This window comes from Rana temporaria, chromosome 1, assembly GCF_905171775.1.
Source record: "Rana temporaria chromosome 1, aRanTem1.1, whole genome shotgun sequence".
In the NCBI taxonomy this organism is placed as follows: domain Eukaryota; kingdom Metazoa; phylum Chordata; class Amphibia; order Anura; family Ranidae; genus Rana; species Rana temporaria.
The window spans coordinates 387492138-387515031 of record NC_053489.1 but is presented as its reverse complement, the minus strand read 5'-3'; the positions used below and the strand labels follow the sequence as shown (position 1 = coordinate 387515031).

General features: G+C 46.0%; 1 protein-coding gene across 2 annotated transcripts in view; it reads left to right on the top strand.

Moving 5' to 3' along the window:
- The window catches only part of LOC120911933 (PML-RARA-regulated adapter molecule 1-like), a 125779-nt gene that overhangs the window by 30399 nt on the left and 72486 nt on the right, over positions 1–22894 (top strand). For both annotated transcript variants that reach the window (XM_040322565.1, XM_040322564.1), the window contains exon 6: positions 11125–11209. In XM_040322565.1, the coding sequence (XP_040178499.1) occupies positions 11125–11209 (85 nt within the window). The remainder of the gene's footprint in view (positions 1–11124; positions 11210–22894) is intronic.

The window sequence follows — 22894 nt, the reverse complement described above, 5'->3', positions numbered from 1 at the left end:
CTCACCTCCCAAAATCGTCAGCCCAGCATTGGGCTGAGACAGCGGCGTGCATCAGCGGGACGCGCGCGTGCGTCAGCGGCGCGCGCGCGTGCGTCAGCGGCGCGCGCGCGCGCACGTGCGCAGCGGGAGCGCGCGCGTGCACGTGAACCCTCCTTGGCGCCAAAACGCCTTTAAAAGCTCAGTCCTTGCTTCCTGCAAGTTGCTGTCTGATCTGCAGTCCCTGATTGAACTTGAACCTGAGAACCTGCTTACCTGATTTGAACCTCTGATTGAACTTGTGACCCGGCTTGTTTGACCATCCGTACCTCTCCGATCCTGACCTCGGCTTCCATTGACCACCTCTTCTGATTGACCTACCATTGCCAGACCTTCCTGCTTGTACCCTGATTACTCTTCTGCCTGCTGCACCTGATTACCTGAACCATCTGTTGTGACCCGGCTTACCTGACTCCGCTTCCGTCTGCTATCAGTGATCCAATCACCTTCCAGCCTACCCGTCCAGAGGAAGTCAGCACCTGCTTCACCTACCCAGCACGCCGGCACTCCTACCCCGCCAGGCTCCTGAGTCTGCTGTTCCCAATCCGGCAGCTCACGAGCCGGAGCGGTAAGAGAGGCCTTCTCCTACCATCGGGCTCTGGCTACCAGGTACGTGATACATAACAGATTCTGTCTTTAACTGGCAATCAGTGAAGGGCTCTCAGTGAAGGCGAGATGGACTCCCATGTTTTTTTCCCAGTCACCAGTCGGGCGGCCGTATTTTGAACGACTTGCAGACGCAAGATTTGGTATTTAGGGAGTCCGAGATAGAGGGCATTTGCATAGTCAAGTCTGGAGTTGATAATTGTTCCCACCACAACTGCTATGTCTTCTTTTGGGGTAAAGGGAGTGAGTCTGTGTAGTAGGCGCAGCAGATGGTGCGATCCGCTGACTACTGACCCTATTTGTGCATCCATTGTCATGTAGGAGTCGAAAATGACTCAGAGACTTTTGACTTTGGTGCTAGGGGTGATGGTTTTACCCAGAATGGGCGAAGGTGTCCATATTGTTGTGGGATGATTTTTTCGGTTGGCGTGAAACAGAAGTTCTGTTTTTGAACCGTTGAGTTTAAGGTAACTCTTGGTCATCCAGTTTTCTATCAAGGTAAGGCATTTCTCTAGTCCGATATAATGATCCTTTTTGTTGCAGATGCGAAAATACAGTTGTGTGTCATCTGCATAAGAGTAGTAAAGTAACTTCTGGTTACTGATGATTTCAAAAAGAGGGCGAAGATAGATATTGAACAGAACGGGCGACAAAGGGGAGCCCTGAGGGACTCCACATGACACTGTGCGTTTTTCAGAAGTGAAAGGGTCCAGTTTCACTATTTGTGATTGGTTTTCCAGGAAGGAGGAGAACCAAGATAAATCACATTCCGCGACTCTGGCTACTTCAGCTAGCCAAGTCAGTAGTAATTTGTGGTCTACCGTGTCAAATGCTGCAATTAGGTCCAACAGTACCAGAAGAAAAGATTCTCCTTCGTCTGCTGCTTCAAGGGCGTCATCCCATATTTTGAGCAGTGCTGTTTCTGTCCCGTGACCAGGACGGAAACCCGATAGAAACGAATCGAGTAATTTATGGGTGTCTAAGTGATGTTGTAGCTGTTGTACAACTTCTTTCTCCATTACCTTGGAGAAGACATTTAGGCCTGTTATGGGTCGGCGATGATTAGGGTCTTTGGGGTCAAGGGTGTTTTTTTTTTAGAATCGGTTTGATTATACCTTGTTTCAGCAAGGTTGGCACCATGCCCTCCTTGAATGACTGGTTTATGAGCTGCGTGATAGCCGGTGCCAAAACATCGGCACATTCTTTCAGCAGTTTAGTGGGGATGATATCGTTAGGCGCTGTGCTATTTCGCAGAGTACCGGTGATATTTTTAGTGGCATCGATGGAAATGGGTTTTAGAGTGAAATTAGTTGACTGCGGCGGTTTAATGTGGGTATTAGGTTTTTGATTTAGGGGGGTTGATGAAGATTCTGTTTTGCAGAATACTTTCACGGATTTTTTCAATTTTGTTAATGAAATAATCCGATAATTCGTTGCAAAATTCTTGTGAATCAGAATTGGGGGCCTCTAGACAGACTGGGTTCATGGTCTGGGTGACTAGATTGAAGAGTTTAGGGCATTATTGATGATGTTGGAAAAATGATTTTTTTTGGCTATAAAGATTTCTTTGTGGTATTTCTTGGTTATTAACTTATAGATGGTTTGGTTTTCCTCTGAAGAGCTTCTTTTCCAAGCTGCTTCCGCTCTTCTGCGCTCTTGCTTCAACAACGACAGCTGGTCGTTGAACCAGCTGGAGTTGTTTTTGCGGATGCACGTTTTGCGTTTTGGCGCTACTAAGTCGGCTGACTGTAGTAGAGCCTTGTTGATGGCGTAAAGTGTTTCTGTGGCTGTTTGATGTTGTTGGATTGTTTTTATTTTGTTCCCTAATGTAGTTTTGAAGAGTTCCGAGTGGAGCTTCTTCTTGATTTAATTATGGTTTTATTGATTTGATTACTGGACAAGGAGAAAAACAAACTCACCTTGTGGTGGATTTTTTAGGCACAAAATTCTTAAGTATGTAATAGTAAATTATTTTTTAAATGTTTGTATAAAAAATATATATAAAACAAACATATGTAAAAATACATAGCATGCTTAAACATATTTACAATGTTGTCAACATCATCACATAGTTATAAATACTGTAATTCTTGCACCAGATGTTTCAGAGTGCATATGTGTCTCCTTCTTCAGGGTTATATTTAAGCAAGAATATTTTGTATACTAAAATAGAATATTAGAAAGAATAAATAGATATACAGATATTGTTAGGACCTGGGCTTGGCGTGGTGTGTTTGGTGGTGACTCTGCTTGCTGAGCCACCTGGAATGCTGGACAGCTCCTTGGACAGTTCCTTGCATAGTTCCTTGAATGATCTTGTCTTGAATCTTGTTTGCCTTGAGCCTTGAACCCTTTGCTCCTCTCATGAACTTCCTGATTTAAGCCATGTCCCTGCACTTCCTGGTTGCCAGAATATTGTGCCTTCACCAGCCAATATCTTGCTCCTGTCTCTCTTGCTGCCGGCCGTATCTTTGCTACCATTCACTACCGACATTTGGCTCGTTCCCGACTACGCTTCTGCCGAATCCCAACCTGCAACTATTTGTTTCCGACTTTTGGCTCGTTTCCCAAATAAGCGTCTGCTTGATCCCTACCTGTTATATCTGCTTCCGGACCCCGGCTTGCTCACCTCCTGGTGGGGCTATCCTGAGGACCGCGACTTGGCACTAACACGCAGCAAAGCCCTTCTCCACCATCAGGAGCTCTGGTGAATACCGGTTAGTGCTTAAATCCCGCACCTCAGGTGAACCTGTGTCATTAGCCAGAAACGCTGCTATAGCTACTGGCCTCTGAGCCTGACTTCAGACCGTGACAGATATATGACATTCCAATGCCATTCATAGATATACATCGAATTAGACAGGTTTTTTATATACAGTTCTTCACTTACATATGTTGAATTGATGTAACGCTTCAATGTATTGTAGTTAAAAACATATGAGGGCAGAGTATACTCTGAATTTTTTGCCAGAAGCCCAGATAGAAATGGTATGCCCCCAGGAGGGCGTTGGTACTGGGCCTAGAGGCCCAGAAGCTGACAGTATTCCCACACACAGCACAAAATCTCGGGAGGGTCAGGCCAATTATGTAGTATAGTAGGTAGATAGAGTTTTATATATATGTTTTTTACTTGGCAATATTTCATATGTTCCACAAAATAAGTACCTGCAAATGCTGTGTAATCTCACATAAAGTGAGGGAGAAGTTGCCTGTGGAGCCATGTATCCACCACTGCTAGAAAAAATATATAATGATACTGGTTTAATCATTTTTTTAGAGGATTTTTAATTTTAAATTTTTAGGATTGTTTTTAAATATATTTAAAAAAATAATATTTCTAATTAATTGATTATCTAACCAAAACCGTAGTTTTATGTGAGGTAAATTAAATTAAAACACAAAGTATATATCAAATAAAATCGGTAATCAATCTAAAGTAAATTTAAATTTTGCCCAAATCAAAATAAATATATATATATTTTTTATTGATTTATTAATTGAATATCAATTTTTACCCCCTATTTTTTATTGTTGAATTATCTATTAATATATATTGCAAATGCGCAGAGGAAAAATTGTGAATAAGAAGTGTGGGAGGATATACATGCCCTGCATATCCCCATACCACATTACATTTGTCGGTTCAGTGTGCGGTACTACACGTCACTGGGCCGACTCTTCCCAGCTCACCCCATGTTCGTGAGTCTGCGCATTCAATCGCAAGTGCATTGCAGCTTCTCCATTCATGGTCTTCGTCTGCGGTTCCCGCTTACTGTCGCAGGTAGCATTCAAACCTTTTCGTATCATGTGCAATCTTGCAAATCGTTATGCTTCCTATCCTGCATCCCTTGTGTAAAAAACCTGCCTCTGAGTTATTGTTGCTCATGTCCCAACATCATTCAGCAACTTCCTCCTGCCAAACATACGATTCATTTGTAAATCCGAGCCACTGTCGGTCATTGTTTGATATCACTCACCACAGGCTTCACTGGTTATAAAATCCACTGTCCATGGGGTTGACGTCTCATCCGTTTGGAGATTAGCATGTATTGTTTGTATGGGTTCTTTGACAGAGTGAGACGGTAATTAGACCCACTTGGTGCCTTGTCTGCACTTGATTAGCCTGGGGAGACAGGTGGTTGGTAGGTGTTCGGATTCAAAGCAAGGGGTAGCACTCTACAACCAATTCGTATGAGATTTATTCAATGCCCCTACCGATTTGCATCGGATTAATTTCATGCATTTTACAAACGATTTGTATCAGTCATTTCTCTTTACAACTAATTTGTATCAGATACATTGCATATTTTCTACCGTTGCCATTCGTTGTTTCCCCCATGCTGTGTGTTTTAGTGTGTTTGAAATGCCAATGCCTGTAACAGCTTGTAAACTCTGCCAGACACGATAACTCAAGTTTACCAGCATTTCGTTCACAGCCGTTTTAAAAAAAAAGGCAGGGAATATTGTCTCAGCAGCTTGACACTCATTTGAGGCCCTTGCAAAATGTAATATCATCTCAGCTACCTCACACTCGTCTAGACCTTTGCAACCACACAATCCCGTCTCAGCAACCTGGCACCCGTTCAGACCCTTGCAGCCATACAAAGTCGTCTTAGCAGCCTGACACTCATTTAAGACCATTGCAAACGCAATATCGTCTCAGCAACCTGACACCCGTTCAGACCCTTGCAGCCATACAAAGTCGTCTCAGCATCCCGACACTCATTTGAGACCATTGCAAAACACAATATCGTCTCAGCAACCTGACACCCGTTTAGACCCTTGCAGCAATACAAAGTCGTCACAGCAGCCTGACACTCATTTAAGATTGCAAACGCAATATCGTCTCAGCAACCCCTCACTTGTTGAGACCCTTGCAACCACGCAATTTTTATCATAAAAAAAATTCATACTCATCGAGACCCTTGCAACCATGCAATATTGTCTCAGCAAACCTGACCGAGACCCTTGCAACCACACAGTGCCATCTCAAAACAGACCTCATAATCATCAAGACCTTTGCAACCACGCAATATCGTCTCAGCAAACCAGACTGAGACCCTTGCAACCACGCAATATCGTCTTAGCAAACCAGACTGAGAGCTTTGCAACCACGCAATATCGTCTCAGCAAACCAGACTGAGACCCTTGCAACCACACAATATCGTCTCAGCAAACCAGACTGAGACCCTTGCAACCACGCAATGGCGTCTCAAAACAAACCTTCATACTCATGGAGGGCCCAGCAACCTGACACTCACTGACACCCTTGCAACCACACAATATAGTCTGCAGTAGTATAAAACACTTTGCAGCACGCACCTACATGCAAACCCGAATACAAACTAAACTTGCAAACACACCTCAGTGACAAACAATCAGCCACACAAACACGCAGCAGTACCCAGTTGGCCATACATCTTCAGTGGCACGCAGGCTTTTCTTTGTCTTTTCCCTGAGATTAGTTCAGGTTTCCATCCAGCACCAGCGAGTGCAAGTTGGTCAGCGAGTGCACGTTGGTCAGCGAGTGCACGTTGGTCTGCGAGTGCACGTTGGTCTGCGAGTGCACGTTGGTCAGCGAGTGCACGTTGGTCTGCGAGTGCACGTATATCGTCTTGTTGAGATCCTGTGTATTGTCTTGATTTTCTCACACCAATGCAAGATCTAGTCCAAGTTCTCAAACTAGACCAAGCATCAGTAGCAGACCTAGCAACTTCCCCACCTGATAGAACAGCATTTCAATGTTCATCCCGTCAGTGTCAGCCGAGCCACCATGGGCTTTGCGGCCATTTTGCGGCCGCCACTTGAATTTCTGCTTAACCCAGTCTTCATCACTCCCCGTGCTGTACCCCATTAAGGTACCGTATTCTTCGCTCCATAAGACGCACCTGACCATAAAACGCACCTAGGTTTTAGAGGAGGAAAACACCAAAAAAAATATTCAAGGTGTACTAAAATATTTTCCAGTGCCCATGGAATGCAGTCTAAACATTGCCCATAGTAAATTCTGAGTGACCATTGCCCATAGTAAATGCAGAGTGACCATTGCCCATAGTAAATGCAGAGTGACCATAGCCCATAGTAAATGCAGAGTGACCATAGCCCATAGTGAATGCCGAGTGACCATAGTAAATGCCGAGTGACCATAGTAAATGCAGAGTGACCATAGTAAATGCAGAGTGAGAGTTGCCACAAATGCAGCCTTACCTTACATTGCTCTTTCACCTAGCAGAAGAGCAGCCCGAGCCAGCCAGCTGGAAGATCGCCCGGCGAACAGGGGGGTTTGGAAAGTCTGTCCCCCGCTCTCCTGCCTCTTTTCCAGAGGTTCTGGCGGGAGGAGATGCGAGCGGTGGCAGGGGGCAGAGCCAGCGGCGGTGTGGGGCAGTGTCATACCACCTAGCAGAAGACAGAGCAGCCCGAGCCAGCCAGCCGGAAGATCGCCCGGTGAACAGGGGGGTTTGGAAAGTCTGTCCCCCGCTCTCCTGCCTCTCTTCCAGAGGTTCCGGCGGGAGGAGATGCAAGCGGTGGCAGGGGGCGGAGCCAGCGGCGACGTGGGGCAGTGTCATACCATATATTCGGACTATAAGATGCAGGAACATTTTCCTCCATATTTCTGGGGGGAAAAAGTGCGTCTTATAGTCCGAAAAATACGGTAGATCTAAGTCATCACGTCCTTCCTGCGCAGGCTCGTGCAGCTGTCACTCCGTCACCAGTTTCATATCTTCTGTAGACATATTCTAGGCAAATGCAAAATCGCAGCTGATGCGCTGTCCCGTTCCAACCTTACTTTGTTTTTTCCAGCAAGAGCCTGGAGTTGACCCATCAACTATCCCTGTCCCACCCTGGTCGTTGCTGTCGATAGACTGTCGCATCTCGCCAACGCAACCCAGCTTATTAACCACTCTTTGGCCCCGTACACACGACCAAACATGTATGCTGAAACTGGTCCGCGGGCCAGTTTCAGCATACATGTTCGGTCGTGTGTAGGCGCGAGCGGGCCGAATTCCAGCAAACATTTGCCCGCCGGGCCTTTTCCCAGCGGGCAAATATTCCTGGACGTGTTTTAAAACCGTCCGCTGGAATCCTGCCCGCTCGGACATGTACGGTCGTCAGTACAGACCTACTGTACATGTCCGAGCGCCCGCCGTCCCTCGCATGCGTCGAATGACTTTGACGCATGCGTGGAAGCCTTTAAATGGCAGGCCCGCCCACGTCGCCGCGTCATCGTCGCGGCGACGATGCGCACACGCCCCGCGTAGTGTTTACGCGCGGACTTCTGTACGATGGTTAGTACAACCATCGTATAGAAGCCCTCTGGCAGACATGTACGGTGAAAACGGTCCGACGGACCGGTTTCACCGTACATGTTTGCACGTGAGTACCCGGCCTTAGGCACGCAACACAATGAATGCCTATAGAATTGCTTGAAACACTAACCGCACATTTTTGGCCCCTTGCCCCGGAGCAGCAATAGGCGATGTTAGACCCATTCTATCCTTCATACCGTATTGCCACATGCAGCTGACCCTTTCTCACAATACTATCAAACTATACCTAGATGGCGCCCAGCATTTCCTGTCCCTGCAGGACCCCAGTAAACCGTCAGTATTCTCAAGCCCATGCAGTCAAGTTCCTCCTACAGGGCGCCTAGAGTTTCAAGAGTGCCCTCTTTAGGGAATGTCTGAAATCCTTACTCGTTCCCCGTTTGGGGCTTTGCCCAGCATAGTCATTCCATCAGCCATAGACTACTGCTCCATCTACCCAGCCAATCTTATGGTAGCTCGTTGCTACCCTTTCTTTTTTTTTTTTTTTATTTATAACAGGAAGATCGGCCCGCACAGGCCATGATGGTACAACAGTTCAACTTGTGTCATACCACACATCAGGTTACAGGGTCAACAACAGTGCAGCCTATCATCTCATGGGACATTACAGATCAGTTATTGAAAGGCTGTATTATCTACTGGTGGTATCATCAAGCTACATCAGCGTGTGTCTAAATATAAGACATCTCTAGAGAGTCCCTGGGTGTATGACCCCATTTAGAGTGGCAGCGTGTGTGCTACTGGGAGGCCTAAAAATCTGCCTGCCAATCTACGTGTGATGTCCCTCGCATGGACCCCCTCAGGGGTCCGCACGAGCATCACGTATGCCCCTCGGCCTAGGGGGGCCCTTAGGTAGCTTGACCCCTGCCGGACCAATCCCTCCTTCATTTTCCAAAGTATTTAAATAATAAGAAATTAGAAAGACCAGGTACTGGTGTACCGAAAGAGAAGAAGAAGAGCAAAGAGAGAGAAAAGAGAAGTGTCAGGGGGTTGGGGGGGGATTCCTGGGGGGGGGGTGCGGTCAGGTAGTTTGGGGAACGTACTAATCGGCGTCTCCTGCTTGCTCTTCCCTAAGGCTCCGTCCTTCAGAGGAGTATTTAAACACATTCCACAGTTGCCATGTGTTTTTGTATGCTTCCTGTCTATTTTGGCTGGTGAGGATAAGATCCTCCAAACGGTTGATACTATCGACTTTGTTGAGCCAGAGGGCTAGTGTGGGTGAGTTCTGGGATTTCCAAGTCAGCGGGATGCAGGCCTTAGCCGCATCTAGTAGGTGGCGCACCACCGATTTCTTGTAAACCCGAAGAGGGGTGTCCGTTGCGTGAAGCAGGAAGAAAGCTGGGTTGTCTGGGATTTCCCGGTCACTGAATTTCTGTGTTATGCGACGTACTTCGCTCCAGAATCCCCGTAGACGGGTACAGGACCAGAAAACATGTAGGAGGGTACCTCTCTCCTCCAGACAGCGCCAACACAGGTCCGACGCCTCCGGAAAGAGAGTGTGCAACAGCACCGGGGTCCTGTACCATCGAGTCAAAATTTTATAATTCGTTTCTTGGGTCCTGGAGCATATGGAGGACTTGTGGGTTAGCTCAAGGATGCGTTGTTTTTTACCCGTGGAGAAGGAGCAGCCCAGATCCCCCTCCCATTTAAGGATGCATGGGACAGGGCTGTCAGCGGGCGGGACGTTTAGTATACCGTACATCAGTGACAGAGTGTGAGATACCATCCCGGACCCCATACACAACTCCTCCAGGGGCGTGAGTGGTTGCTGTGTGCCATTAGGAGGTGGCATGCTGCTCAGGAAATGTCCCGACTGAAGCGCTCTCATGTGGTCCAACCCATAAGGACCCGTGGGATCCGCCAGCTCCGCGGCGGTCTTCCATTTCCCCCTATCGCTAAAGTGTGATGCCTGGCTAAACCCGGCCTTGCGTAATTCAAGGAATTTTTTATCCAGCAGGCCCGGGGAGAATTGGGGATGGCCCAGTATTGGTCTCAGCCTGGAGTTGCGCGTTGTGAGCGAGGGTTTTATCCACAATTGCGAGCAGATCTTAGTTGTCGTACCTATCAGCGGGTGACTCTTTAGACCCGGCGGCAGCGCCGCAAAGCACCACGGGGCTCCGCGTAGTGGGACAGGACTCTGGCTCTGCTCAATCTGTGTCCACAGTTTGGTGTTGCTACCCTTTCTGAACCAGCTCCCTGAGTGGCAGCCAGTTTGTCCAGCATGTCAGAATCCTCCTAAGCAACTTGGGCTTCAAACCCCAGTCAGTTCTCTGGACATTCCTTCCGAATTAGAGCAGCCTCAGCTGCCTCACAACAGGGAGTACCAGACCACGTAATCAATACTAGGCTGATGGAAGTCTGCTTGTTTTGCCACATGCATCCCAAATCCTCAGGAAGAAACGGCACAAGCCTTTACCAAGCTGGCTCAATAAATACAAGAAATCAACAAAAGCTATTTCCCTATTTGAGTCTTTTGCCCCCTTTTCTTGGCATACTGACCAGACCACCAAGGCACACTTCAGGTCTATTTATGTTGTGTAAGTCTTGTCACGTGTTTATGTGATCCACATCTCTCTCGGTCAGAGGGCCACGACCATAAACTCTATCTACCTACTATACTACAGAATAGGCATATTTTCTCTTAAAAACTACATAATAATTTTTTGATATTTACAGGGTCACTCACGTATCTCGGCCCCAGTGGATCCCTTGGCTTGACCCTCCTGGGATTTTGTGCTTTGTGTGGGAATACTGTCAGCTTCTGGGCCTCTAGGCCCAGTACCAACGCCCTCCTGGGGGCATACCATTTCTATCTGGACTTCTGGCAAAAAATTCAGAGTATACTCTGCCCTCATATGTTTTTAACTACAATACATTAAAAAGCATTACATCAATTCAACATATGTAAGTGAAGAACTGCATATAAAAAACCTGTCTAATTAGATGTATATCTATATATGGTATTGGAATGTCATATATCTGTATATCTATTTATTTATTACAATATTCTGCAGTCCAAAATCGTGAGACAAGTCATATAAGAGTGAAAGGGGGCTTAGTCAAACCAAGGGGGAAAAAACATACAATCTTTTTGGGGCGTAAGAATTTAACAAATAATTTATGTGTGCTAATTTGGTTATTTCATTTCTTTTAACAGTAAACCTGAAGTACCAAAAAGAGAGAATTTAAAAATCACAAATACTGAAGATAGAGAGATAAAGGAAATGAGGAAGAAATTTAAGGTATTACAATGACAAACCTTATTTAATGCACCAACCATACAGTATTATATTATGATATCATTTTTTTTTTTTTCAAAGTTTTCAAATTTCAGACCTTTTTTTTTCATTTACCTTTGTTCATTCTCTAAATGGTTGAGATAATATGTACCTGTTTTAGCACTGAGTAATACCATAAAATAGGTTGTTCACTTGTACTTTTGTCATTTCAGTTAAAAAGGCAGAAGAGTGATTCCAGTGACACCTTTTTCATGGTTTTAACTTAGTGGTTTAACATATAGCAAATGTCTCCATAAACATCGTTTTCATAAACAGAGAGGCTACTTTCACACTGCAAGCGCGGTAAAGTGCCACTATTTTTACCGTCGCTTTACAGTCGTTTTTGCGGTGCTATGCCGGCGGTTCAGCAGCGCTGTTCATTGATTTCAATGGGCAGGGTCTCTGTAGGAGTGGTGTATACACCGCTCCTACAGCGCCCAGGGGCGGACTGACAACTCATGGGGCCCCCGGGCAATAGAAGATTATGGGGCCCCTCTGGCTTACAGATGGCCACCACGCCAGGAGGCAGTGCAGAGGCAGGGCAGCTAAAATCTTGGGATATTCACATTAAAAGCATGTCAGTTTTGGACATATCAGGGACAGATCTAAAAAAAAACACAGATTTTTACATACTGTCCCTGGTTTTACTGAGCCTGGCAACCCTGATGGGGCCCCCTAGTGGCATGGGGCCCTCGGGCAGTGACCGAGTGACTCAATGGTCAGTCCGCCCCTGACAGCGCCTCAAATATGCGGCTAGCAGGACTGTTTTTACCATCCTTACAGCGCACCACTCCAGTGTGAAAGCCCTCAGGCTTTCACACTGGAGAGAAAGGAGAGGCTCTTTCAGGGAGCCTTTGCAGGCCCTTTTTTTAGCGCTATAGCACCTGCAAAGCGCCTCAGTGTGAAAGTAGCCAGATACTTCCGACCATCTTATGGCACCTATCTCAGCAGAGTGCTTCACAAGCACAGTTTTAAATGTTTTTTGTTAATTAGTAAAACGGGAAAAGGAAAGGGAGCAGTGCTAGCAGAGAGCAGAAAATACTATTTGAAATCTAAAAGGGTGGAGGAAGGTGGGTGGGTGGTTGTTTGCACCAAATGGAGAATGTTTTGGAAGATTGCTCATCCTGTAAACAGTTGGCTGGTGGTGATGAGTGGGACTTCAAGACCTAGAAACATTTTTTAGACTATACTATAAACAGAATAAATTATACAAACATTTCACCTATTAACCACTTGCTGCCCACTCACAGTACATTTACTGTGACGGGCGGCACAGTTAGGCACTGAGACATACCCATATGTTACAGCACACTTTTTGATTTTCGAGCATGCATGCTGACCTGTGCTGTAATTGGCTACACCAGAAGTTTATCAACAGGTTTCAGCCAATTTTTTTGGCCATAAACTTGCTGATTGACTGTAGCCAATCACAACACAGCCCTGTGCCGTGTTTGTAAAGAGAAGATACAGGATCTGGCCGGTTCTTCGTCCATGAGCTTTTTTCAGTCAGTGAGAGAAGATGGATCCTGTGTGAGTAAAATCAGCACATATACACTTGCATACAACTGTTGGGCACATTTAACCCCTTGATTGCCCTCCAGTTAACCCCTTGATTGCCCTGTCACCAGTGTCATTAGTACAGTGTGCTGTTGTTATCACTAATCACTGTATTAGTGTCACTAGCAAAGTCAGATAGCAGATACAGTAGCACAGCCAGTGTCAGTAAGTGCCAAATTGTCTGCCACACTTTTAGCAATCACACCATAAGTCGCTGATCACCACCATTACTAGTGTCTGTACGGAGCAGTATCTTGTAAAAATGGTATAGTGCAGCGCTATGTATAGTGATTGAAAATAGTAGGGCTCCTGCTGATCAGACAAAAGCTGATAGCGGAGATTCACTAAAGTGCAAAAAAAAACGGGCTCTGCTGAAGCCACTGCGATTATTTGATTTACCTTCTCAAATACGAATGTCCATTTTTACTTACACAATAAATATATATTTTTTGTCTAAATGGTATCACAATATGTGGCCTATTCTCTCTCGCTTTATCAATGTACTATTTGGATGAATTGCCTATGAGTTTTGGTCACTACATCCTTGGTTGAGACCTATTGGCGACAATAGTGTGATGGACCTCCGCTTCATATGTCCACATTGGAAGCTGTGTATGCTGACATACTTCTCTCCCCTGGGTGTGCTACACCAAAATTTCTGTTGACTCATTGGGCTTATGCCTAGTTGGGTTCAACGTGTCTGGTAAGCCTCTTTTTCTATTGGTGGTGGAATATCTACAGACATACTGGTTTACAACTACTCACCTTGAAGTCACTTTATCCACTGGAATCACTTTATGGATTATATAATTATGCACATGCACCTTTGTTTCATATAAATGTGTTATTGTTAATCACATAGGGCCAAATCCTCAGCCAGGCGGCGTAACTTAACTTTCTGCAGTTAAGTTACACTGACTTAAAGTTTTTACCTAAGTGCCTGATCCTCAAAGCACTTACGTAAAAATTTCAAGCCGTGTAAGTTAAGTGCCGCCGTCGTAAGGCGTTCCTCCTCTCCGGGGGGGGTTTACAATTTAAATGAGGCGCGCTCCCACGCCGGCCGTACTGCGCATGCGTGTGACGTCATTTTCCCGACGTGCATCGCGCGAACGTAATTGACGCCGGGCGGCTTTGTGGATTGCGACGGGACACTAAAGTTGCGACGGGTGAAAAAAAGACGCGCCGGGAAAACAAATTATAAAAAAAAATGACAGCGTCGCTCGGCATGCATTCCTGAGGGAGAACTCCATGCCAATTTTCAATGAAAAAAACGGCATGGGTTCCCCCCCCAGGAGCATACCAGGCCCTTAGGTCTGTTATGGGTTGTAAGGAGACCCCCCCTCCGCCGAAAAATTGACGTAGGGGGTCCCCCTACAATCCATACCAGACCCGTATCCAAAGCACGCTACCCGGCCAGCCAGGAAGGGAGTGGGGACGAGCGAGCGCCCCCCCCCTCCTGAGCCGTGCCAGGCCGCATGCCCTCAACATGGGGTGGTTGGGTGCTCTGGGGCAGGGGGGCGCACTGCGGGCCCCCCCACCCCAGAGCACCCTGTCCCCATGTTGATGAGGACAGGACCTCTTCCCGACAACCCTTGCCATTGGTTGTCGGGGTATGCGGGCGGGGGCTTATCGGAATCTGGGAGTCCCCTTTAATAAGGGGGCCCCCAGATACCGGCCCCCCACCCTAAGTGAATGGATATGGGGTACATCGTACCCCTATCCATTCACCTGTAGGCAAAAAGTCAAAGTTAATAAACACACAACACAAGGCTTTTTAAAATAGTTTATTATTCTGCTCCGGAGGCCCCCCCTGTCTTCGTTATTAGCTCTTTTACCAGGGGGGGCTTCTTCTTCCACTCTCCGGGGGTCTTCTCCGCTCTCCGGGGGTCTTCTCCGGACTCCGGGGGGCTTCTTCCATCTTCTCCCCTCTTCCGCTCTTGACTCGGCGAACCCCGGTTCTTCTGCAGCTCTCCGGTGCCTTCTTCTTCAGCGCTGGCTGCCTGCTATGTTTGTGTGTTAGCTCGATTTCTAACAGGCAGCCGGCGCGGTCTTCTGTGGCGTCATCTTCTCTTCTGTTCTTCTCCCCTCTTCCGATGTTGCCTCGTCGCCTGTTGTCGCTGTAATGATGGAAGCGCGCCTTGCATCCCATTTATATAGGCATCACCGTCCCATCATGCTCCGGTAGGTACCCACGTGGTGGGTGCCTACCCACGTGCACCCACCACGTGGGTACCTGCCGGAGCATGATGGGACGGTGATGCCTATATAAATGGGATGCAAGGCGCGCTTCCATCATTACAGCGACAACAGGCGACGAGGCAACATCGGAAGAACAGAAGACCAGAAGACCCTGACGTCACAGAAGACCGCGCCGGCTGCCTGTTTGAAATCGAGCTAACACACAAACATAGCAGGCAGCCAGCGCTGAAGAAGAAGGCACCGGAGAGCTGCAGAAGAACCGGGGTTCGCCGAGTCAAGAGCGGAAGAGGGGAGAAGATGGAAGAAGCCCCCCGGAGTCCGGAGAAGCCCCCCCCGGAGAGCGGAAGCAGAAACCCCCCCCGGAGAGCGGAGAAGACCCCCGGAGGGTGGAAGAAGAAGCCCCCCCTGGTAATTGAGCTAATAACGAAGACAGGGGGGGCCTCCGGAGCAGAATAATAAACTATTTTAAAAAGACTTGTGTTGTGTGTTTATTAACTTTGACTTTTTGCCTACAGGTGAATGGATAGGGGTACGATGTACCCCATATCCATTCACTTAGGGTGGGGGGCCGGTATCTGGGGGCCCCCTTATTAAAGGGGACTCCCAGATTCCGATAAGCCTCCGCCCGCAGACCCCGACAACCAACGGCAAGGGTTGTCGGGAAGAGGTCCTGTCCTCATCAACATGGGGACAGGGTGCTCTGAGGTGGGGGGGCCCGCAGTGCGCCCCCCTGCCCCAGAGCACCCAACCCCCCCATGTTGAGGGCATGCGGCCTGGCACGGCTCAGGAGGGGGGGGGGCGCTCGCTCGTCCCCACTCCCTTCCTGGCTGGCCGGGTAGCGTGCTTTGGATACGGGTCTGGTATGGATTGTAGGGGGACCCCCTACGTCAATTTTTCGGCGGAGGGGGGGTCTCCTTACAACCCATAACAGACCTAAGGGCCTGGTATGCTCCTGGGGGGGAACCCATGCCGGTTTGGAATTTACAAATTGCCGTGGAGTTCTCCCTCGGGAATGCATACCAAATGCCGTCGCTTGAATGGGCCTTTACAAGGTGTGACTAACTTTACACTTTATAAAAGCAGCCCTAGTTTTACACCAGGCAAACTAACACTTACGGCGAAAAAACTAGGCACAAAAGCTTTGAGGATCGCCCTAAGTGCTAATTTGCATACTAACAGAGGCATTTCGACTCGAAATGCCCCCAGTGGCGGATGCGGTACTGCATCCTAAGATCCGGCAGTGTAAGTCCCTTACAGATGTCGGATCTTCTGCCTAACTTAGGAAAACTGCTTCTGAGGATCAGTTCCAAAGTTAGAACCAGAGATACGACGGCTTACGCCGGAGTATCTCTTTTGTGGATTTGCCCCATATTAGTTACATTGAGTGTCATTATTAGATTAATTTTCTATATGGTTTTTTTTCGCACTTTAGTGAATCTCCGCTATCAGCTTTTGTCTGAACAGCAGAAGCCCTACTCTTTTCAATCACTAGATTTAGTGCTGCACTATACCATTTTTAATTTGTTCATTTCACAGATTGATCTTTTGTTGTGGTGGCTGCTATTGTTTGTTATTTTAAGACAGCGCGTTTGTTTTCTTTTTTCTATACACCGGAGCAGTATCTTGAGCACAATTATCAGAACTATACTTAGAACTATACACTATGGGCCAGATTCTCAAAGGCGTTACGACGGCGCAACACCATTTGCGCCGTCGTAACTCCTCATCTGGCCCCGGGTATCTATGCAAATGATTCTTAGAATCAGTTACGCATAGATACCCATTAGATCTGACAGGCGTAAGGCTCTTACGCTGTCAGATCTTAAAAGCAATTTTTTTCCCGCCGCTAGGTGTCGCATCGTCGTTTTCCCCGTTGTCTATGCAATAGTATAGTGTTCCCAAAAATGCAGTATTAACATGATCAGCCCTAATCACTGCCAGCACTTGTGTTTTAACCCCCCCCCCCCATTCTTCGACAAGCAACAAGTGCAGTGTCAGTTTCTGATCACTGCCACCTCTGATACATTGTCCACAAAACAGCAGGGTTAGCCACATCAGGCAAGCATTTCTTGACTGCTAGCCAGGAGCTTTTTTTCCCCATAGTTACCACTAGGTACCTTTAAATTTAGTGCCCAAAATGTCCATAGAAAGGTACACTAGTAAGGAGGCCTATAGGATTCTAAGCATGACAGATGAGAGCGGAGAGGAAGCCTCAGTATCAGGCTCAGAATATAACAATGTAGAAAGATGCGTCACCATGACAGCTAGTTTGAACAATGGTGAAGAGGTCCCTGCTAAAACCAGGTGTACCCAACCCCGTGTTGCTGAAGTGCTAAAACTGCATAATTATGGTCATATGCAACAGGGCGCAAGCACTAGCACTGCACTACTTTTTGATGATCTGGCAAGCACCAGAGATGTAGTACATCCTGGCCTATTAAACACCAGCACTGCAGTATTTCATGGTTAAGTGGCCAGCACTGCAGTACAAGCTGATGAGGTGGCTAGCCATAGTAGCATAATGCAATGACAGCCACCAAGAATTCAAGCATTATATGACAAACTCAATTGTCACTGGATTTAGTTATGTAGCGCCCTGCTCCTGTTGGGTAGGCGCTATTTGTAAATTTAAGTTGTCTGAGCTGTAGTTTAGCTCAGAATGAATATGTCAAATTATTGGTTTCTGTTCCAGTTCAGCTGCGTTGCACATTTTCCACTTGACTGTGGCTGTCGCCACAGGTCAAGGTTTGAAACGCAGCGGGTTGGGTGCATTGAGTATTCTTTCCCAGAAGCAGCTCAGTGGGTGTGGTCCCTGCCGCTGTGCTTTCTGGAAGAGAGTACTTAAGGGACAGACACTGTTCTGGCAGGGTCTTCCGATCCTGACCTGATGGCCCTCCTGGCCTCAGGGATGTGCTAGCAGTTTTTTTTCCAGCCTCTGGGCCTGCTGGCCCAAGGCTCCGCTACTGAGAGTAGGCCCAGGAGTTTCTGTGGCCTACTGGTCCAGGGGTGGTCCTGTCCTGCGGGAAGAAGCCGAACAATTGGGGATTCAATTGGAGGACGCATCCTGGCCAATCTACCACACAGTGCTGCCGGCTACCTGAAAGATCCTGGTACTGTGTAGCTGTGTCTTTGGAACTTTTGCAAAGTGTGTGTGTGGTTACATGGTCCTGTGGCAGAGGATTGTGCAACAACTCGTTTAAACTCATCAAGTCTGTGGCAGAAACTTTTGAACGAGCTTCGCACCGGCTGCTAGGTCAGTGAGAGAGGTCTATCCGGTGGTTGCTGAATCCAGTGTGGAAACGGTTTGTCCTCTGGATCCAAGAACGTAGCCATGATCCACAAAGCAAGGTACCTGAATCTCCCCTAACCCTCTCTCCATCCCTCTGAGTGAGTTTGTTTAACCACTTCAATACCGGGCTTTAAAACCCACCTCCTTCCCGGGCCTATTCTGGCACTTCTTTCCTACAAATCCTCATTCTTTTGCTAGAAAATTACTCAGAACCCCCAAACATTATATATGTTTTTTTAGCAGACACCCTAGGGAATAAAATGGCGGTCATTGCAACTTTTTATCTTGCACCGTATTTGCGCAATAATTTTTTAAACGGCTTTTTTTTGTAAAAAAAATGGTTTCATAAATTAAAAAATAACAAAACAGTAACGTTAACCCAATTTTTTGGTAAAATATGAAAGATGATGTTACGCCGAGTAACTAGATACCTAACATGTCACGCTTTAAAATTGCGTACACTCATGGAATGGCGCCAAACTTCGTTACTTTAAAATCTCCATAGGCGACACTTTAAAATTTTTACAGGTTGCCAGTTTAGAGTTACAGAGGAGGTCTAGTGCTAGAATTGTTGCACACGCTCTAACGCACGCGGCGACACCTCACATGTGTGGTTTGAACGACGTTTACATACGTGGGCGGGACTTACGTGTGCGTACGCTTCTGAGCGCGAGCTACCGGGGACAGGGGCATTTTAATTTTTTTATTATTATTTTTTCTTTTTTCTTTTACTTATTTCTTTATTTTTTACACTTTTTTTTACACTTTTTTTTTTTTCAATCGCTTTTATTCCTATTACAAGGAATGTAAACATCCCTTGTAATAGGAATGTGTGTGACAGGTCCTCTTTAAGGAGAGATGCGGGGTCAATAAGACCCCACATCTCTCCTGCAGGCTGGAAAGAATGAGATCGTGAAAAAAAATTCACAGATCTCATTCAAACTAGCCGCAATTGCGGTTTGTTTACTTACGGGGACCCGGGCGTGACGTCATCACATCGCGCCCGGGCCTCCGACGGTCATAGAGATGACTGGTGACCAGATCGTCACCAGTCTTCTCTATGGCAAACATCCGGCGGACGGCGATCATCTCTCCGGGCCCCCGGTGGGACGGGAGAGCCCGGAGAAGCACCGGATGGCGGCGGGAGGGGGGGGATGTCCCCTCCCGCCGCCTGTAAGAACGATCTAGCGGCGGAACCGCCGCTATGATCGTTCTTACGGTGCGCAGGATCGCCGCCGCTAAAAAATGATATCTCAATGATGCCTCCGGGTGCAGGCATCATTGAGATATCCCCCCGCAAAGCCCATCACGTCATATGACGTCCACCCAGGATAACAGGTCCCCGTTTTGGACGTCATATGACGGCGTGCGGGTGTCAAGTGGTTAATAAAACCGTGGAAGAAAAAAAGACCAAGTGTTGGTGCAGACATTTGTGAATAACTCTTCAAGGAGGACCCCTAAGACGCACGTGGTAAGGTAACGGCAGGCCAAAATTCAAACCAGCAGCTCCTATGGGGGTAGTGCTACAGTTAACTAAGCAATTAACTCTTTACTTCCCCCAACTACTTTTGATTGAGAGGTAGTAAATGTTCACAATATTGGCAATAGTAATTTATAACTTTAAATAACCGTCTGTATACACACACTGCACACAGGTATCTCCAGAGATTTACCATGTAGTAGAGCTCTTCAGGTATTTTTTTACGTTTTGTGCTAGTGCATTAGAGATAACTTTAACATTTCAAAATATTATTTAATAATGAAAAAGTATAAATGGTGCAAATAAAATATTTAGAGAAAAAAGGTATACAAAGTGTGACAGCAGGCAGGTAAAAACGCCTGGTTGCATCCGGGATGGAAAATATATACCGTATGTCCCAGATACAGGCTTTATGCCGATTTATACCACTAGGGGGAAGTGTTGGGAGTCCTGCAGGGGAAGAGTTTAACGGGCCCAGCTGAAGTAAGTGGGCTCATTAAGACCTCTACAAAAACTCCCAGCATGCTAAGGGAGGTGCTCCAACCCGGGAACCAGTTCTGTGTGTGTATAGACTGGGGAGTGTGCTATCTGTCCTGTGCGGTGAGACAAAGCCTGTGTGGCTAACTTCTAAAACAGGGAGATAGGGGCTGGTGCAGCACAAGGCTGCACCTAGTTGTTAGGGAACCTACGTGTGTAGTAAGTGGTCAAGCTGACCAGGATTTCTTTTCATCTATTTTTTTTGTTTTGCTATTATATTTTTCATTGTATATAGTATAAATAAACCACACCTTTTTTTCACCTACAACGCTGTCTGCTGTGCCTGATTTTGTGTGATGAACCCATCCAGGGGGTCATACACACCCGCTGCAGAGATAACCCCCTCATAAAAGCCATACAAAGAGACAACAATGTTACAGCAAAACAAAAGGGTGAAAACTGAAAATACTTATCAAGTCCTGTTTCAGCTAGTCCAGATTGATGTAAAGAGTGTAAACCGCTCTAACCCAAAAAGCATGTGTGTTATGTGTTGCAGCTGGATATAAAAGTCCAGCGTATACACACAAGATATGATGTATCAAATACACAAACTAATGTGAAACTGGCGTGAAATTAAATAAATGAAAAGGTGCTGCAATTAGTTAATAGTTCAAATAGAGAACTAAGTGATAATGTGAAAAGAATAAATGTTAATGCGTAACCTAAAGTCGAATATCCCAGCGACTAAAACCAAACAAAAAATGGTATGGTAATGGTGTATCTTATATGTGTTTAAACCATAAAATACAAATAATAAAAAGTGATTCCTGAAATGAAAAACGTTATCAAGGCAGGATCTGACCCTCAGAGATCGTAATTAAGCAAGTCCATACAAAGGTGGCTTAATTACATAGGGTACTGAAGGAAACAAGGTGACAGTCCAAACAAAGTAGCAAAAAGCAATAAAAGCAGAAGGATGAAGCCCGTGAAGGGTACACCACTCTGACGGCTAGGTTGCAGACATTCGCTACAAATCTTCAGAAACTAGACACTTCTCCTATATAGATAAGGTGGCAGCTTACCGGAACGCTGATAAAAATCAGCTCAGCACAGGGTAATTCATCTGGCTCCTATCCTCTGTCGGGGAACGCCTTTGATTGTAGTCCCGGGACCTTCAGGATGGATCACTGGAATCCTGCGTACACTGACTCCGTCTCCTCTCAACAGAGGGGGTTTATTTAGTAAGCCACAGGTGAGGTGTTGCAAAAAAAGAGAAGAAACTTCATGGTGCATTAAAAAGGGGCTTGCTCTTTATTATTGAGCAGGTATTAGGCATCAAAAAAGTTTACAAAACACGATCTTCAAAAAACAAACAGAACACACTGCTAGTGCCTCAGCTCACGCCTAAACCAGCAGGTGTGTGTGAATCCTTAGCTCCACCCGACGCTGCGTTTCTCCTGTATGAGGCGTCCACTGGGAAAGGAAGCTAAAGGATCAGATGTTCAGAATCCTTAAATATCCTAACAGGAGCCGTGACACCGGAAGCAGACAAATACTAAGAGCCATCTTTCAGGATTGAGAGACAGCCATGCGGTGGATCCCCAATCAGCCTGTTTAGGGCCGACAATCTTTCACACAGCGATCCTCAATTCCCTTCTGATATACATAAATATATATATATATATATATATATATATATATATATATATATATATATATACATATATATATATATATATATATATATACATATATATAAAACTTTAATCAAAGCTAATTATTAAAAACTGTTTAAAATAAGAACTTGCACATATGAATAAAAATTGCACATAGACCATAAACTATGTCTGCTAGTACCAACTGAAGGCTAATATCAAAACGCACCTCTTTGTGCTCCCACCACAAAAACATAGGGAGCACCCCACATAATGTTGGATACTAGTCAGTGTGCACACAAATACCAGCATTTATATAAAAACAATAAAAATGAAAATGAAAATACATTGTATCAAAGCAATACATTACGATACACAATGTGCCTACTCTCATATTGGTATAAAATATAATATATAAACCCCCTGATCCTAATGTGTGCAATAAAGTATAACTGGAAAAAAAAACTCCTAATGAATAAGAGAGGAAAAAGGGGGGGGGCTTCTATATAGGGTGAAAAAAATAACAATAATGACCAAAAATTAGGCAAATGGGTGACATCAACTGTTATCTATGTAACAGTTGATGTCCCATTCTATGTTTAGGCCCCACGGGCTAAAACACTTCATGTCATAAATCAGTCGGGTCTCCCTACGGGAGATGTGACGCGTGAGGTCACTACCTCTCCAATGTGGGGTGTACTTTTCAATGCCTATCACTTTCAGCACTAAAGGATCCCGATTGTGACATTTGCGAACGTGTAGTGAGACACTGTGTTTAGTAAAGCCACCACGTATCCTGCACAGATGTTCTCCTATCCTAATATTTAGGGCCCGAGTGGTCCTCCCTATATATTGTAGACCACAAGGGCAGGCCAGCAGGTAGACATGTGCAATTCATTTTGTTTCTAATTCGTTTTTTTACGATAATTCGGAAATTCGTTAATTACGAATTTTCGTATTTACAAATTTTTTATTTACGAATTTTCGGACTT